The 16,858-nt window shown below is 38.2% G+C and overlaps 4 protein-coding genes across 8 annotated transcripts in view; all 4 read right to left on the reverse strand.

Moving 5' to 3' along the window:
* Window positions 1-3,384, reverse strand: part of LOC133838634 (maternal protein pumilio) — a 190,668-nt gene extending 187,284 nt beyond the window's left edge. The window contains exons 1-2 of one of the 4 annotated variants that reach the window (XM_062269794.1): window positions 3,231-3,376; window positions 70-1,318 (exon numbers count right to left, since the gene is read on the reverse strand). In XM_062269794.1, the coding sequence (XP_062125778.1) occupies window positions 70-393 (324 nt within the window). In that variant the 5' untranslated portion in view covers window positions 394-1,318; window positions 3,231-3,376. Of the gene's footprint in view, window positions 1-69; window positions 1,319-3,230 lie in introns of all 4 variants that reach the window. The other 3 variants (XM_062269795.1, XM_062269802.1, XM_062269804.1) reach the window with 3 other exon arrangements.
* Window positions 3,385-5,109: 1,725 nt separating this feature from the next.
* On the reverse strand, window positions 5,110-6,833 carry LOC133838636 (chromosomal protein D1). Its single transcript, XM_062269805.1, has 2 exons — window positions 6,265-6,833; window positions 5,110-6,187 (listed from the first exon to the last, which is right to left on the reverse strand). The coding sequence occupies exons 1-2, from the start codon at window positions 6,677-6,679 to the stop codon at window positions 5,442-5,444; spliced, it is 1,161 nt and encodes a 386-aa protein (XP_062125789.1). The 5' UTR covers window positions 6,680-6,833; the 3' UTR covers window positions 5,110-5,441.
* Window positions 6,834-8,897: 2,064 nt separating this feature from the next.
* On the reverse strand, window positions 8,898-9,862 carry LOC133837562 (chromosomal protein D1-like). The gene is made up of 2 exons (XM_062268367.1): window positions 9,478-9,862; window positions 8,898-9,405 (listed from the first exon to the last, which is right to left on the reverse strand). The coding sequence occupies exons 1-2, from the start codon at window positions 9,683-9,685 to the stop codon at window positions 9,059-9,061; spliced, it is 555 nt and encodes a 184-aa protein (XP_062124351.1). The 5' UTR covers window positions 9,686-9,862; the 3' UTR covers window positions 8,898-9,058.
* A 1,813-nt stretch (window positions 9,863-11,675) lies between these two features.
* On the reverse strand, window positions 11,676-16,853 carry LOC133836940 (dipeptidyl peptidase 9). 2 transcript variants are annotated; one of them, XM_062267561.1, is made up of 9 exons: window positions 15,694-16,853; window positions 15,054-15,624; window positions 14,779-14,992; window positions 14,155-14,711; window positions 13,481-14,096; window positions 13,105-13,416; window positions 12,824-13,046; window positions 12,574-12,766; window positions 11,676-12,511 (listed from the first exon to the last, which is right to left on the reverse strand). In XM_062267561.1, exons 1-9 carry the CDS (start codon window positions 16,151-16,153, stop codon window positions 12,310-12,312), a joined length of 3,348 nt encoding a protein of 1,115 aa, XP_062123545.1. In that variant the 5' UTR covers window positions 16,154-16,853; the 3' UTR covers window positions 11,676-12,309. The 2 variants fall into 2 exon arrangements, with proteins under 2 accessions (XP_062123545.1, XP_062123544.1); XM_062267560.1 differs by having other exon boundaries at window positions 15,054-16,853.
* Window positions 16,854-16,858: the final 5 nt, after the last annotated feature.

A 16,858-nucleotide genomic window follows, 5' to 3' on the forward strand; every position in this document is an offset into this window, starting at 1 on the left:
TTTCCTATCATTTCTCCCTTTTGCATACACAGATTATTGTTTAAAAACACATACTAAAATGTTACTTACATCCATGCCGTGCTCGTCGGCACAAGCCCAGCGCGTTTGCTGCTGCTTTTGGGCGAAGTGTGCTGCGTACTCAGCGGCAGCGGCATCATGGAGCGTTGAGCCAACAGGACCAACACCAACACCACTAACGCCTGGTGATGGACGCTGCTGGAAAACGTAGCCGACAGCAGCAGCCGCTGCCGCAGCACTTGCTGCATCCACATCCTGCGAAGAGGCGACAACATTGTTGCCAGAACGAGTCCCGCCGCCTACAACAATGGCGTCGCTACCAACGCCGACGCCGCCGCGTCCATTGCGATCATCATTACCACCCAGAAACTTCATGTGTTGTAACTGTTGTTGCTGTTGTTGTTGTTGCTGCTGCTGTTGTTGCAAATGTTGAAAGTATGGTGAGTGCGGTGGCGGCAGCGGCGGTGGTCCGAAATGTTGCTGAGGATACGAAGCCTGAGGATGCTGCTGCTGTTGTTGCTGCAGATGAAGCTGCGGCGATGGCGACGTTGGTGGCGCTACCGTCGATATCGAAATCGTGGGCGCGCTTAACAGCTCAATTTTGGCGGTTTTGTGCTACTCAAGCTGATTAATTGGCGCGTATTGCAAAAATGTATTTCGGAATGGCGCGGATACAAAAAAAATAAACAAAACTCGACACGGACGAGAACAGTTTAAAAGTAACTGACGCGGGCTACGTTAATGTTTACGTTGCTGCTTACGTCGCGGTTACGTTACAATTATAGTTTAAAATTATAAACACGTCGACTGCACAGTGGAGAAGATCAAGTTAAATCGGTTTTGTTTTCTCTTGATTTATTGGTTTTATTCACAACTTTTCATTTGTTGTAATTGAATGTGAGTTGCGTTGTTATTTTCACATGCATAGAAACCACACTTTGCACTTCCTTAATATTAAGTATTACTTTACAGCGATTCAAGAGATTAATTCTCTTTGATTATTTTCATCCACTCAAAAAAATGATTTGCATGTTTCGTTTTGTTTGGCTTTGTTTTTTATACATAAATTTACACTATTTAACACAAATTATGAATAATACTTTACACAGTCAAACCAAACAAATAAATTTTTTTTACATGCATTCAATAATTACCAATGAGAATCAGTTGAACAATATTTTTTTACAGATCAATCGAAATATGTTGAGATTTCATTTTATTATAGATTTGCAGTTGTATTGAATTATAATTAGGATGATATTAATTTACACGACGTTTTAATGATGAAAATATACACAAACTGTAAAGAGAAAGAAAGGAAAACCAAAATTAATAAAAGTTCTTTTTATTGAAAGAACTCCTAGGATTCAAAAGTATACTATTTTCGATAAAAAAAAAAAATATTAAATTTTCAATACTTTCACCACTGTGCCAACTTTGAGCTGGTCATGGTAGTCAAACCAACCTATCACGAGCGGCAGGGACGGGGCCAGGGACAGACAGATAACCAGCTGAAGAACATATATACAAATACATTCACATATACACCATAATCTTAAAATCTGTATGTGAGTAAAATAGAAAATAAATGCTCCGGTCTGCAATGCCCAGCTCTTCTCATTGCGAAAACAATAACAAAGCAGAAAACGTGCAAGAAGACGAAGAAGAAGAGCAGAACGGCAGACGACGCTGAATCATGCGCGAAAAAACGAAAGGAAAACGTCAGCAGATAGATAAGGGAACAGAGTGGGGGGTCGGTCTGAGCAAAATACATGTAAATTAACATTAAAAATAAATAGATATACGTTGATATATACAAGAACACATACACAACTAGTAATTGAATATGTATGTACGTACATATGTATGTATATATGCACAGAGCAAAAAACAAGCAGCCGGCAGCGGCCACAAGTTTTGAGGTTAAGTTACAAAATATGTAAGCTAGTGTGTTTTTCTAGATTGTTTATATGCGCGCGGCAAGTAAGCAAACCCATCAATGGTTTGAACAAAGTACCCAATTCCCCTCTTCGCTGACCACCTAACCACCCACAAAGCAAAAGAGACAAGTGCAGCGTGCGAAACCGCAACGCCTAGAGGGGGCCTAACACAAATACATACATATATACATACAAAAAACACGCACGCACGTACACATACAATCAACATATAAAAACAAAAATAAAGATAAACGCCAAAAAAGAGACATGAAAAACAAAATCACGAGAATAAACAGCATAAAAAGGAGCCAAACGAACAACGCGAACGATGCGCACTGCAAATTCAAAAGGGGGTGTGGCAAGCGCAGCAATGAATATGTACATATGTGTATGTATGTGTACATTAAAAAAAAAATATATATCAATAATTTCGTTAAGTATTATGAAATTGCATAATTAAAATAACTCTTGGCAGCCAATGATGTTTAGTTTGTTTATTTGCGCGTCGGCGTCGCTAGCGGCAGCGACGGTGACATCGGCACTCTTATTGGGAAAATTCTTGTATACAAATTCACGCAAGAAAGAGAAGGAGGAGAGCAAGCAGGCAGGCAGCAAAGCAAGAGAGCGAAATGAGCGAAAAAAGAAACAAATTAAACACTGCCGTGCAAATGTAAAGAAGAAGCAAATGGCTGCCGCTGACAAGGAAGAAAAAGATATAAGGCACAGGCGGATAATGGACAAACGGACGACGACATAGTACATTACATACAAACACGCATACGCACGCACTCACACACACACATGCCAAATTGATCTGGGCATTTTGCGAGCCAATCGGAAAAATACATTTAGCAGGTCCGCACGAAAAATTTTCCTTAACTAAACTAGTAGCAAAATCACACATTTAAGGGGTCGTTTAATTGATTTTTACCTTTTACGCTTACAAAACTTATTTTTTTCGCGACTATTTATACATATATGTTTATAAAAAAAGAAGGCAGCAGTGTTCGTCTGGCCGCTTCTCGACTGGATTTACTTACACACACACACATACACACACATTAAACATATACATATGTACATACATATAACAACATTTTTTGCAGCCGCCGCCGCAGTCGCAACAAAAAGGAAACGACGATGACAATGTAAAAAGAGGCATGCAGTCGGAGGCAAAGCAAAGGCAGCAGCAGAAAAATGTGTCTCAGTATGAAAAATTTAATATGTATAGAATACAAAATAATTACATATATTATTTATTTTGGCACTTACACATGCACTTAATGACTTGATAATCACGCGCGAAATGCTCTCAATTTTTTATGTTAGTTAGTTTTGCGTGGATTTGTGTGTTTAATTTAAATTATTTAAATTACAATTATTTACACAGGATGAAGAAGAATACGGCTAAGAATTCTTCGTCGTCGTCGTCGCGAGAACGATAATAAAGCGAATGCGAATGCAAAGACACAGCGCCAGCGTCGAAAACACAAAAAACCATCAGGAGACTGCGCTCAGAGCGAAAAAAAACAGAGAGAGCAAGTGATGCAAGTGAGAGAGCATGTGCCGCTAAACAGTGTGCCCAGTTGTGCAAATGTTCATTAGACAAACATCTAGAATAACAAAAATGTTATTGGCATTTAACAGAAAAATTGGCGACAGTTGAGAATTATCGAAATGAAAATATTAACAAAGATGCATTTAAACACTAACTTTTCCACATGCCATAATCGTCAATAATAACGTATATATAAATAAAATGTGTGCTTTATTTTAACTAATTCTTGATCTTTATTTTTATGTATAGATTCAATGAATATGCTATGTATTTGTATGTACAAATATATTTTAGCTAGAAATATTTAAATCAAATTAAATACATCGACCCCGCTCTCATACACACGCACTTAATATAAACAAAAGAAGCTCTAAAGCAGCAGCACTAGAACAGCTGCTGCTAAACGCCGACAGGATTGTCGTATCTCATAAATGAAGACATTCCAGGAGAACTCAACAGGATTGCCACTTCTCATAAATGTCAATAATCGGGAGAGCTCATGAATTAACATTGTGCTTAATTAAATAACAGTTACTATAAATCAACATAATATAATATATGTGATTAAAATGTTGAACTCACACATAGAATAACTTGAGGGAAATGGGAAAAAAAAAGTTCTAGGTTTAATCAAATTAAATTTGATATGCTCATGCCATTTTAATAGTTTCATTAAGTATGTTTTTGCACATAACAACAAAAACATTTGTCTCAATCGATTTTGGAGCCCGCAAAGTTGAGGGCCGCAACAAATTTCATTTAATGCATCAAACACAAACACACATGCGCATACACTCACGCACACAAGCCACAAATAGAATTCTTTGGCCGCTGTTGCTTGCCTGTGTATTGTTTTGTTTCTGTTAGCGGCTTTTTTTTAACAATTTAATTGCTTTCATACTGTTTTGTCAATCAAATTACTCTACAATTAATTGCAAGGATAATACACACACGAGATATCTACTGTTTTATTTCTAACGCGTTTCTTTACTCATTAATTTGTTAGATTGCCATTTTACGCAAAAAATTTAATGCTGCCACACCACTAACACGAGAATTATTTGGAAACACTTAGTACATAAGCACTTAAATCGTTAATACTTTTATATTTTTGATTTATGTATGCATAAAATATTATTCACCTTAGCTTATTTGAAAAATTTACATATGTATGTATTACAAACACGCTGTTCCTACAAACGATTTACAATAACAGAATGGCAAGTAGTCGACTAGCAGGAATATCGATTTAAAGCGATAACTCTTATCATATTTTTGGTATTTCGTAGCTTACTCTTAAAAGAAAACTAATTAAATATTATTTAAATGTCGACATTTAGATATCAACAATTGAGACTGTTTCAATTAAAATCTTCAAATCTATATTTTTTATTTAATAAATTTAAAGTTGTACTCATTTTGGCACTGTTACCGCTCTGAATCTGCTCGCAACAGTGTATGAAAAATTAACATTAACATGTATCAAATTATTTTTACAAGCAGTTAAATTCAAATTTGTTTACCTGATATACGGAGTTTTAATACTGAACTATAGAACTATTCAAGAAAAATTAAAGTACACCAACGAAAATTACCGATAATGCGTACGCATCACATTTATTACTTCTGTTTAAGTTGTATTGATATATGTGTATATACTACGCAATATTGTTTTTATGGTAAACGTATTTAAACCAAAGTGAAATGTTACTGATAATAAAAATTCTTCTCAATATTTTTTTTGTTTTCAATTACTTATAAGTAGAGTTACCTAGTAATGGAGTGATTATGAAATAAATCAAATGAAGATTACAAAAATATCGACTTCTTCGTATATTGAGTATTGGGAATGGGTGAACAAATTTGTTTCTGATTTATTATTCAGCTGCTGATGTGTACGTGTGAGTTAGATATATAAAAGAAAATTAAGCACCGGCCCAATTTGGTTCATCGGAGATACTCTCAACGGATCCATCACGAGCACCGCCCTCGCCATCGGAATCATCGTCGTCGCCATTTTCTGAAATATCGCGTTTCTTCTTCTCCAACTTGGAATCTTTGTTGGTTGATGTTTTAACTTGGACATCCGACAAATTATCGCCATCACTGCTGCCATCAGCGCCATCATCCCCGCCATTGGCATCTTCATTTTTTGCTGCCTTCGGGCGTCCTCGAGGTCCAAGCTTCTTTAACGAAGACTCGTTTTCCTGTTCATTAGCTGAATCTGGCTCTCCGGCATCCACTTGAGAGCTGGGCGATTTGTCTACCTTGGGGCGACCGCGTGGTTTGCCACCCGATTGCGAATTATTACCAGACAGCGAAGGACGCCCGCGTTTCTTTGGCGTGGACACTACAGCTGGCGGCTGATCCTCATCCCCCTCCATATCGTCTTCGGCGCTTTCGTCCTCCGGCTGCTCGTCTCCAGTATTACTATTATTGGCTTTTGGACGACCTCGCGGACGACCCGATGGCACATACGGAGTTGCGGCTTTCGAGTTCAGCGATGGGCGTCCCCGTTTTTTGGGTGCTACTTCGCCATCCGAGCCAGCAGCAGTTGAAAGTGCGCCACCCTTTGGACGTCCGGTGCCGCGTCCAGTGCGCACAATGTTCAAGTTAACGGCGCCAGTTGAAGGGCGTCCCACAGGACGACGTTCTTCTTCCTCATCGTCCTCTTTGGGTAAGAAACAATAAATAAAACATTTTTTTTATAAAAAGAAAAAAATAAAATAAAATATGGTTGGTTATTACCTTCTGCATCACTCGGTTGATGCTTGCGTGGTCTTCCCAGTTTGCGCCGCTTGGCAGATGAGGGCGACTTTTGTTGCTGCTTAGCCTGCGGCTCATCTTCTGTATCATCGGCATCGCCATCATCATCTTCCTCATTCTCGCTCTTATCCAGCTTGGGTTCTTGGCGTGGCCGCCCGCGACCTTTACCGGTGCTCTTCACCTTGACCTCTTGCACCGCTTCGCCACCCTCATTGTCGCTGGCTGCTGCATCTCCAGATGGATTCTTTGGAGGTCGGCCGCGTCCCTTGGCTTTCGATGGACGCCCTCGCTTTTTGGGTATTATTGGAACGGGACTTCCCGCTGCCGGTGCAGCTTCACGCTTGCTTCCCGCCTTTGGGGGACGACCTCGTTTTTTAACCACTGCGATGTCTTCCATTTTGGTGTTTTGTTGATTTCTGTATTTTATGCTTGATTCAGAAATCTTCAAATCTCAGATTTTATTTTGTATATTTTAGAAAAGTTACGGCTTTTTTTCTTCGCTCCTTTTGTTTTAAAATTTCGCAATTTTTTTTTTAATAGAAGTATAAAAGTAAATTTGAGACAAAATGGTAGAAAATTAAAAATGGCAAATTCGTCTTTAATGCACAAAATGACAGCATACACACAGCAATTGATCGAAAATTTTTTTCTTTTGATTAATTTCTATTACCTTTTGTGAGTGGCAAATACGCATCAAGCGAGGAACGCCGAATAAATGAAAATAGGCTTCTTTTATGAAGTTTTTATCGCTTTCTTTTATGCAGCCCTGGCACAAAAATTTATATGCTAACTTTTTGTTATCGGATGTACAATGTGTTGCCTCAATCTAAAATGTACAACTATTATTATTGCACTTTACAAAGAATTGTAAATACTGTATCGATTTCGTTAGTAGTCAGAATTAAGACAAGTTATTGAAGCTTACGTTGCTGTCAGAGTAAAAGGCCACATAAAATGTATTATCGATATCGATAATTTACGAAAAGGTAGGCAAAACCCGTTAAAGTTTAAATGAGACGTTTTTGTTTTCATTATTACAAATAAATCAAAATAACCAAACAATTTTTAAATATTTTCTAATTTTTTCAGTAAATATAAAATTTGCATTATTCAAGTTTTAGTTTGTTACCAACTAGAAAAAATTAAACGGAAGACAATCTTTTCATGTTAAATTAATATATACAATTCTTATTATATACATTACTTATTATTGCAGACAATTGTTGTCGTCCTACTCTAAAAAGTAAAAAACAAATAAAAATAATTAAGAAACGGTATTAAAATGTGCATTAATTTCATATTCGGGTGCCGGCCGGCACATTTTGTATGTGTTTTAACATTTATCGGGATGATAGCTTGATTGCATTTTTCTCTGCCTAGGGTTGCCAAGTAACAATAGTATTTTCTCCATTTTTAAAATGTTTATTTTTTGGTAAATTTTAGTTTGCGTTGCCTTTCAGTAACAAGGATATTTATTGCACACTATACATGTATACATACATTCAAACATTTGGAGGGATTTTATGTACAACTTCAATGCTTGATGCCACCCTTTGGATGTATTCATATGTACATACATATTAATAAAACTGTGTGCTGTATGCATACAGTACCTATGCATTTTACATTGCAGGGTTTTACAGTGGATTTAAGATTCAACTGTACAGAAATATAGAAATACAAATTTTCAAATAATTACCATAAGAATCATAAAAGTTATACAAAAACAATTATAAATTTTTTAAATATTCATGTTCCAGATAACATTTGAATAAAATTAATTTAATTATAATTCATCTCAATTTAAGTTTGACAACATTAAGGAACAGAAAAATATATAAACGAGAAATAAAAATCGGGAATATTTTATTTTTGTACATTTTTTTTTTTGCCTTCCTATAGACGCAAATTTAAGTATCACGTTAAATTGTGAATGGCAAAAATATGTTCCTAAAGTATGTATTCCCTTTAAAAAATATGAAAATTATATTATGTGTTTCACAATGTGAACTTTGTGAGTTGCATAGTCAATTTATTGATTTCAAAAGGCAAATATCATAACTGCTTAATGTTAATTTGAACGAACATATTAAAGTACATATAGAGTGGATCAATGTTTCGTACATGCATACATATGTACATACATTCAAAAGTATGTACATACATATCCTGTACGTACTATGTATTTCAGTCATCCTGTATGCTTACTATGTATACAAATATGTATATTCAATAGATTATTTGGTAGGCGTCATACAATTTTTCTCAAATACTGTGCGCATTTGATTTATAAGAAAATAGGGAAGCCTTGACATTTTATTTCTGGTATTGATTGGATAATTCATTGAATCATTGAATCCGAAATCAGAATTCTCCTTTATCATCAGCATTTAAATAAGAAGTTTAGCAACGCTATGTTTGGTAATTTGTAGTCTTTGTACTCTATGTACAGTACCGTTTCACTAGTACTGATATTCCCGCTTTGCTGCATTTTAATGGATATGCATGATCGCTTCACGCGTAGAATAGCATCATGATGCTGAAAATGATCATAGGACCGAATAATCAGGGTATTGAATGAATCTCCATTAATTATTAAATAAATGTGCTCGCAGTTTTTTTTGCATTCGTTTATTTACTTAGGTTTGTCACTAATCAAGGGTACATATTATTGGATAGGTGCTTTTTTAATGAAACTTATTATTTTTAATGAAATTAATAGCTCAAAAAAGCTAAACGTCTAGTCTTTAATGTAGTTGAATTTTGAGTTTATATATTAAAAAAGCTTAATTAACTTGCTGGGAGACGGCGACTTTATGTTGTCGGCGAGTTGTTGGCGACCGCGTTTTTTTGGCGTCCCAGGTTCTTCGTCAACTTCCTCAGAGTCGTCAACAACCAGCTGATTTACCTTTGGGCGTCCACGCGGACGTCCAGTCGGCACGTATGGCCCACGCTTTGCCTTTGGGCGTCCGGGCTTGCGGCCAGTGCGAATGATGGTCAGCTTGGTCGTAGGGTTGCCACTTGGCGGACGTCCCAGGGGGCGTCCTGTTGGCACATACGAGTATGGCTTCTTCTTCGAGGGACGACCAAGGTGGCGCACAGGCTCCTCAGCGTTTTCCAACGCTAAATATACAAATGAAATAATTTATTGAAACTGTACCACTGCACGGTACTGTACTCTGAAACTACTCTCACCTTTCTTGCCAGGGGATCCCGCTACTTCCTTGGGCTTAGGCGCTGCTTTTTTCGGAGTGGGAAGTACTACTTTGACTGGCGTCTTCTTATCTTTCTTAGCGCTTGTTGGGTCTTCGATTTTCTTAGGGCGACCGCGTCCATTGCCTGAAGGTGTTTTTGGAGTTTTTGGGCCTGTTGAGGGCCTTCCGCGTTTCTTGATGGCTTCCATTATAATGCTTGTTTAATATATTTCCGCGCCTTTTCAGTACAAAAAAAACTATTTGGACACTACTTTTTTTCAGTTAGTTGTTTACTGCGATAAGGTTACAAGTTTAATAATGCTCAGGCATCAGTCCAAGCATCTTTTTGGTTTTCGTTTTTCGCTGCAACTCTGGTACAACACCAATCGATATGTAGATATCGTAATTTTTGCAACTCTGCTACAGCACCTATCGATATGTAAATATTATCGAATATAATTCATTTAAAGTTAGAATCTCAAAAATTGTAACGAGTGAGTAATTTAAATAATTTGTTCCATGTCAACCAGAAGAATAAAAAAAATAGGTATTTTAACAGAAATTAAATATTTTTTTTTAATTCGTTGAACACTAGTATTATTAAAAATGGGATACTAGATTTTGTTGTTGTTTTTTTTTATTGAATAATGATTTATAGTTCTTAAATAAAAATATCACTCTTAGAATTGAGCAACGAACCTTGCACAACCGTGCACATTCGTTATAATTTTAAAATTGAAATTTTGGTGTAAATCGACTATAAGATTAATACAAAAAAAAAAAAACAGTCAAAATTATTGTAGAGTTTTATCGTTTTACTCAATTATAATTATTATGCTGTCGTTACTGAAGTACTCAAATATACTGACTAACTTTAATAAAATACAACATTTTAAACTAATGCTACTTGGTTTTTATAGATGACAAATAATGGTTTACAGATTTGAATAATAATAATCTCTATTTAGACCAAGCTCATCTAATTCAATGGTGCAGTTCTATAATGCAAGTGTTGTGTTTACACCAAAAATGCATCACGCGAACAGCTGTTTAGTAGTATAAAAATAAAAAAAAAACTCAGGCAGAAAGAAGAATATCACAAGCAATTGAAAAAAATCAACTAAAAATTGGATAATTTTATTAAATTGCGATTGGGAGCGCTTTATTATAAGATACTTCTTCCCAGGGCACCTTCGATCCAAAAATAAAATTTTAATCAATATCAAAAACTTAAAATAAGCTTGTGCTTTTAGAGTTATTATTTTGTCCTTATTATCGAATTTAAATGATTGTAACGAACTAAAAAAATTTCACAAATGATGTCGATAAGAACGTAAATTAAAAAAGTTACTAACAATGGTTGTTCACAATTTTTGGTCGCAAGGGGTATCACCTCCAAAATTGTAACAAACTTGATCTGCGTAATGACAAAAAAGCCGAAGTAATAAGGTATCTTACAAACGAGCACTCTCAGCTTAATCTCTTTTACTTGTTTCTATTAAAATAGTCTATACAAATACAAATCTACGAGAATATGCCAATGCCTATTTCGTCTTATCAGTAGCGTTCAATCACTTATTGTAATTGGACCCTAATTAAATGTAATTAACGACAAATATTATATATATTGATGTGGACCTCAACCAACGATAATTCTGATAGCGAAATATATAATTATTTAAAATTCATTTTGTAAAGCTGTAAACTTAGATTAATCTTGGGAAATATTTATTTTCAATATCTGTACAAAATGGAACACAAAAAAAAATAAAATTTGCAAATTATTAAAAAAAACCAGAATTAAAATTTATAAGTTAATTCCACTTTATGTATGCTAATTTTGTTCTAAAAGACATAGTTGATAAACGGAAAATCCTTAATTAGAATGCCAAAGCAAACTATGTTATAATACAAAGGGATTCATGCTATATATGTGAAGCTGACTAATATATAACTCCAAAGTAAAATAAAGGAAGACGTAGAAAATATCATGAGGTGACAGTTCATGTGACCAATTTAATACTGATAATAAAGATGATAGAACACAATACACATATAGTCATTTTATTGGTGAATTGTGATAATACCAATCAAAAATAATTTCATTACCGATACTAAAGAGAAGAGAGAAGGAATTGAATAAAAAGTGATCCAATGCATAATAGAGGAATTTAGTAAATTAAATGAATAGTTCAATCATAATTTCATGTATTTGCTTCAGCCAGAGGTTTATTTTTATTTATTTTTTTTTCGGTTTTGTTTTTATTTTTTTTCATTATTTTTTAACTCATTTAAATATACATATATTGCATGGTATTTACCAATTATTAGGAGATATACAATCGTTCATATAATATAAGTAGAAACTATATAATTAATTGATGGCCAGCACGAGAAGCATGACATTTTAGAATTAGGCTTTGTGAGGGATAAGACGCGTCTTGGTATGAATATATGCATATATAAAAACATTCAGAAATCTTACGACTTAGTTTAAAAAAATATACACTTGTGCAGAGATAACACAATTAAATATTAATTAAGAGTATGTGTAATGAAAAAATAATATAGTAATAGATTCATAAATTAATTACAGTGAATATCTGAGTAAAACAGTATTTTAACGGAGGCAGGGCAAAGGTTTGTTGTTGTTTTTGTGTTAGTTCATCGACTGTTTTGTTTATTTTTTGTATTTTTGTTTTTGTAATGAAATATATTGCAGGAAAAAGTGTAAAATATGTTTTCCGATTTATGTCCGATTTCACGATTTTTAAAAAACAACGAATACGTTACGATATTTGATATAGAACGGGATTAACGCGATTTATGAATCTCATAAGTTTTGCAAGAATGATAATAACTTTGTTTCATAGTTCTTATTCGATTCCAAATTGCGCAAAGAATGTCGCTCCTCGGGGAAGAGATGAAGCGAATAGGGTTTATTGGCTTTGTTTAATGCGCTGATCAGTCGTGAGGTGTGATAAAAGTGGACATTCTCATCGATTAGACCATGGATGAGCAGCAGACGATTATCCCTGCAAATGAGTTGTTAAATTAAAAATTCAATATGTAATTTACCTAATGAAGAAATGCTTACTCTTCGGGAAATGAATGCACGTAGTTGAGCACAGAGCCTGCCGTGTAACCAGCTTCATTAAACTGCGGCAGATCCATATATCGTTCCGTATAGCCAGTATCGTAAAACTCCCAATTAGTTACCGGTGCACCAGCGATAGCTACCTTAAATATTTCCGGATACTGTACCAATCCCATCAGACTCAAATAGCCACCTGTAAAAATCGACAAGAGTTAAAGTGTCGAGAAAGATAATCAAAGAAGTTGCTTACCATAGGACCAGCCATGTATGGCAACGCGATCCATGTCAATGTAACCCAATTGATCAGACAGAATGCGCAAAGCATCCACTTGATCCGTGAGCTCCACCTGACCCATGCGACCACGTATATGACTCTCAAAACGTATGCCTCGATGTCTGGAGCCACGGGAATCTATACAAATTACACAATAGCCCTGAGCTGCCAGCATGTGCATACGTAATTGATGTTTACCCTGTGAAGTTGAAATTATGTTCAATAAAAATTGATTAACGCCTTAAGTGCCGACAGACCTTGAAGGTATTGTTGACGGTTTGCACTTCGGGACCACCATAAACATTGAGCACCGTTGGATATTTGACGCCGAGTTGAAAGTTGTGTGGCTTAAAGACCATGCCATAGACAATTTCCCCCGATGGCAATTGAGGTCGAAAGATTTGTGGGCAATATTGCGGCTCCGGTTTGCCGCCCTCGTGAAGAAAGCCAACCAATGAAATCTGAATACCATTGACACCACCATTCTGGCAGGTTTGCGCCAAACGCATCACCTTACAGCTTGGCAATCGTTGGATATTACAATAGACTAGCAGCATTAGTTGACATTGCTGTAATACGGATACAATTAGCAATTGGTATAGGTGAAATTGTATCGATCAATCTAGTACTTACATCATCAAATTCCACTAGATATGAATAGCCAGGTTCGGTGAGCAGACGTATATGCTCCGGGCGTTGCAAACTAACCACGTACAGATGCTTCTCCAACGGCGTATCACGCAATCCAACAAAATATACCAGCTGATTGGGTTTATCGACCCACAAATTGCGTGCCAACACCTCCCATTCACCGCTTGTCAGTGCGACTTTATTCACTATTCTCGGTTGTAGCGCAGAAGGTTCTACAAAATTCGGCTGCGCCTGCTGGGCAGTCATAGCACTTCCGTCTGTTTGGCAGCCATTAACATGGGAAAGCAACAGGCTAGACGTGACCAGATACAAATGCCTGAAGCCCGTCTCTTCTGAGGCCCAGACATATGTTGCACTTATGTCGCTAATCTCTAGGAAGTATAGCATGTCATGGACATTAATCCAGCTCTCCGATTGCTCCGTATAGATGACTTGCAGTGGCGTTATTGTTCGATTGTATGGACTCCGCCAACTGTGGTCTCCAATTGAATCTGTTGGTGTAGACACCTGACTGCTGTAGGACTCACAAAAGTTGTCCAGTGGTATCAGTATGACATCCAGCCGTTGTTGCTTACGATCCAGTCCCTGAAGCCAAACACTGCAAATGCAAAACATGTCGAATAAGAGAGGAAATGCTACACTATAAAGATACTTACTAGTTGGCATCTGGCGTCCAGCCCACACGAACAATGTACTCCAGCCATGGAAATACTACGAGCAGTGAATATGGTAAATCTTTGATGCTAATCTCACTGATTTGCAGCGCCTCATTGAGCACAAACTGCACAAGCTTCAGCTTGGACTTGGCATTCGGTGTGCCGCTGCGAGGAAAACGATACTCGTCCACCTCGCCAGGCACCGCTGTCGACGATGGGAACGTGTACAGAGAGACGTCGGTTTCATCCACCTCCTCGTAAACAATACGATAGATGCCATCATCCGAATGCGGTTGCCACCAATAGCCCTGATAGCGACTGAATTCCTCCTGCATCACATATGATGGCACACCGGCGCTTAAAGCATCGTCTGCGTAGGTGCGACGTCCGCTTCTCGTGAATGTCAGACGCTTCTCATGACCGCTGAGAGTGTGCGTTACCCAAATATCACAGTCACTGATGTACGCAATCAGATCCGAGTTCTGTGGGCAGATTTGCGGATCCAGTGCACTCCACTCGGGACACGTGCGCAGCTGCGTTGGAAACAGCAGGCTAGACTATAAACATTAAAAATAGATTAAAGTTTTAATTGGTTTTGTTTGAATAGTTATGCAACTCGCTCACATTGTAACCCGTGTCCAGGCACTGATATAGATCGTTGAAACAGGGAAAGACTATCTTGCCGCTGGGTTTGTGCAGCTCGTACGATGTGATGCCCCATGTGGGCAGCCGCTTCCGCTCCAGCAGCAGCTGAAACTCCTTGGCATAGGGACAAGAGCTGCCGCTGCCCACGTGACTGCTGGGAATAGGCTGCTGCAGCAAGGGTTGCCAATCCAGCCTGTGTGGGAGAAAATTTAGATGAATCAGATGAATGAAACTCGAGGACTAGCAACGCTTACATGGGCTTGGGTTGTGCACCGAAATGAAACGTGGGCATGTTGATGGTGGGCGATGTACCGCCACTTCGCGGGCTGCCAACGTTGGACTGCTCAATGTCGCCTCCCAGCTGCTGCAACAGCAATTGCTGCTCGTCCTGCTGCATTAGATTGATGTCGGTATATATCAGTGTTGTCTCCCACGTATGTGGCGGCGTGCTAAGGAAATAACACCGGGCCCGGCCATCGGACAGATGACGGAATTGCACATTCGTTGGCACCATCGTCGACAGATTCGACAAATCCTTACGTATTTCCTGCACAAACGATTTGTTTTCCGCCCACGTTTTGGATGGTGTCGGTGCCGCAATGTGCCCATCATTATCGACCGCATCATCCTCATCCTCCTCGTCGCCATCGTCACAGTCCTCGCAATCATTGCCACCGCCCAAACCATGCGGCGGTGTCCCGCTAGTGGGTGAACTCAAATGATTTGTAATTGCGGATGCGGCGGCCACAACCACCTCAGTAGTGGTCGCAGTCGCCGCTGCAGCTGCGGCCGTAATGGGCGACGTGAGGGAATTGAGAGCGCTGCCTATTGAGGAGTAAAATGCATTAGCTGTGGTACCCAGCGAGCCCATGCTCGTAAGACTAGCAATCGAACCGGCACCAATGCCGCCAACTCCTCCAACTCCAATTCCCGACAATCCGACTCCCGAATGCGTTGAGCTCGGCGTGCTGGCTGCGCTGTGACTTCGCTCCATGGCGCTGCTGCTGCTGTTGGCAACGCTGACCGCCGTGGAGACACGTGAGGTGAAGCCATCGAGTAGATTGACAAACGATGTGGCTGCTGCATTTGTTATGCTATGGCTGCGTTGATGGCCGCTGTTGTTCTTTCCGCTTATTCGCTTGTTACTGCTGTTGTTATTGTTATTGTTGCTGCTGCCGCTTCCCGTGGTACTGATTGTGTCAGTTGTTGTCGTTTCGCCAGCCAACAGAACGCCAGCTGCGGAGCCTGTGGCATTTGGGCCGCCAAGATTAACAACGCTTAGCGGCGAGCTGCGCGAAGTTTGTTGTGGTTGCTGTTGTTGTGTAGCTTGCGTTCTGATTATGTTGTTGTCCATTTTGTTTTGTATTTTTCTATCGTTTGTCTCGATTGTGCTGGTGAAATGCACAATTGCAGAACGCAGTTTTTGTTTTCACTCAAAATTCCAAATTGACCCAAATTCGTTTACCACGTACACACACACACGCACATAAAGAGGGACAACTTCTATGTCCCTTTACAAACACACACAGACACGACAGACAGACGGACAGTCACTCACACACACACTCCCCAGACGCATACACGCACACACTCACACAGCCATTCGTTGTTTTGTTATTGTTGTTATCGCCTGCTTCATTTCTTTTCTTGAAGCACGACCTCGTTTTGTTTATATATGCAAGTATTTACTATTTTCAACAGAATGTTTAACTTTTCCAGAGTGGTCTTTCAGTTGTCTGCTGATCGGCTTTTCATTTTCTTTCTTTTGTGCTCCTCTCTCTTCTCCTTTCTTCGCAACGACGACGATGTGGTCGTTTGGTAATTGTTGTTGCTTTAATTTTTTATCGTCTCTTTTGCAAAAAAAAGTGAAAGTCTTGCGCGTGTGTTAAAAGTGCGGTCCCAACTCACAAATGTGCGAAGGTTATCGCATGGGATAAAAACAACATTTAAAATCTGCGAGCATATGTATTGGGCCAATTAGTTGAATTACTATTTAAGTCGTTTTTATTGTTTGTCACACAGTTCGTCACAATGGGAGAAATGATTTCCACTGTAATGC

The sequence above is a fragment of the Drosophila sulfurigaster genome, chromosome 2R, assembly GCF_023558435.1.
Source record: "Drosophila sulfurigaster albostrigata strain 15112-1811.04 chromosome 2R, ASM2355843v2, whole genome shotgun sequence".
NCBI classification, from domain to species: Eukaryota; Metazoa; Arthropoda; class Insecta; order Diptera; family Drosophilidae; genus Drosophila; species Drosophila sulfurigaster.

What these genes read in the sequence shown, in the direction of transcription:
- LOC133838636 (XM_062269805.1), bottom strand. Translation starts at nt 6,679, where the DNA reads ATGGAAGACATCGCAGTGGTTAAAAAACGAGGTCGTCCCCCAAAGGCG. An exon ending in TCAACCGAGTGATGCAGAAG is followed by an intron (nt 6,188 to 6,264) that starts GTAATAACCAAC and finishes TCTTACCCAAAG; the next exon opens with AGGACGATGAGGAAGAAGAA.
- LOC133836940 (XM_062267560.1), bottom strand. Translation starts at nt 16,153, where the DNA reads ATGGACAACAACATAATCAGAACGCAAGCTACACAACAACAGCAACCA. An exon ending in ATCTAGTGGAATTTGATGAT is followed by an intron (nt 13,417 to 13,480) that starts GTAAGTACTAGA and finishes TCCGTATTACAG; the next exon opens with CAATGTCAACTAATGCTGCT. An exon ending in GTGCATTCATTTCCCGAAGA is followed by an intron (nt 12,512 to 12,573) that starts GTAAGCATTTCT and finishes ACTCATTTGCAG; the next exon opens with GGATAATCGTCTGCTGCTCA.
- LOC133837562 (XM_062268367.1), bottom strand. Translation starts at nt 9,685, where the DNA reads ATGGAAGCCATCAAGAAACGCGGAAGGCCCTCAACAGGCCCAAAAACT. An exon ending in GGGATCCCCTGGCAAGAAAG is followed by an intron (nt 9,406 to 9,477) that starts GTGAGAGTAGTT and finishes TTGTATATTTAG; the next exon opens with CGTTGGAAAACGCTGAGGAG.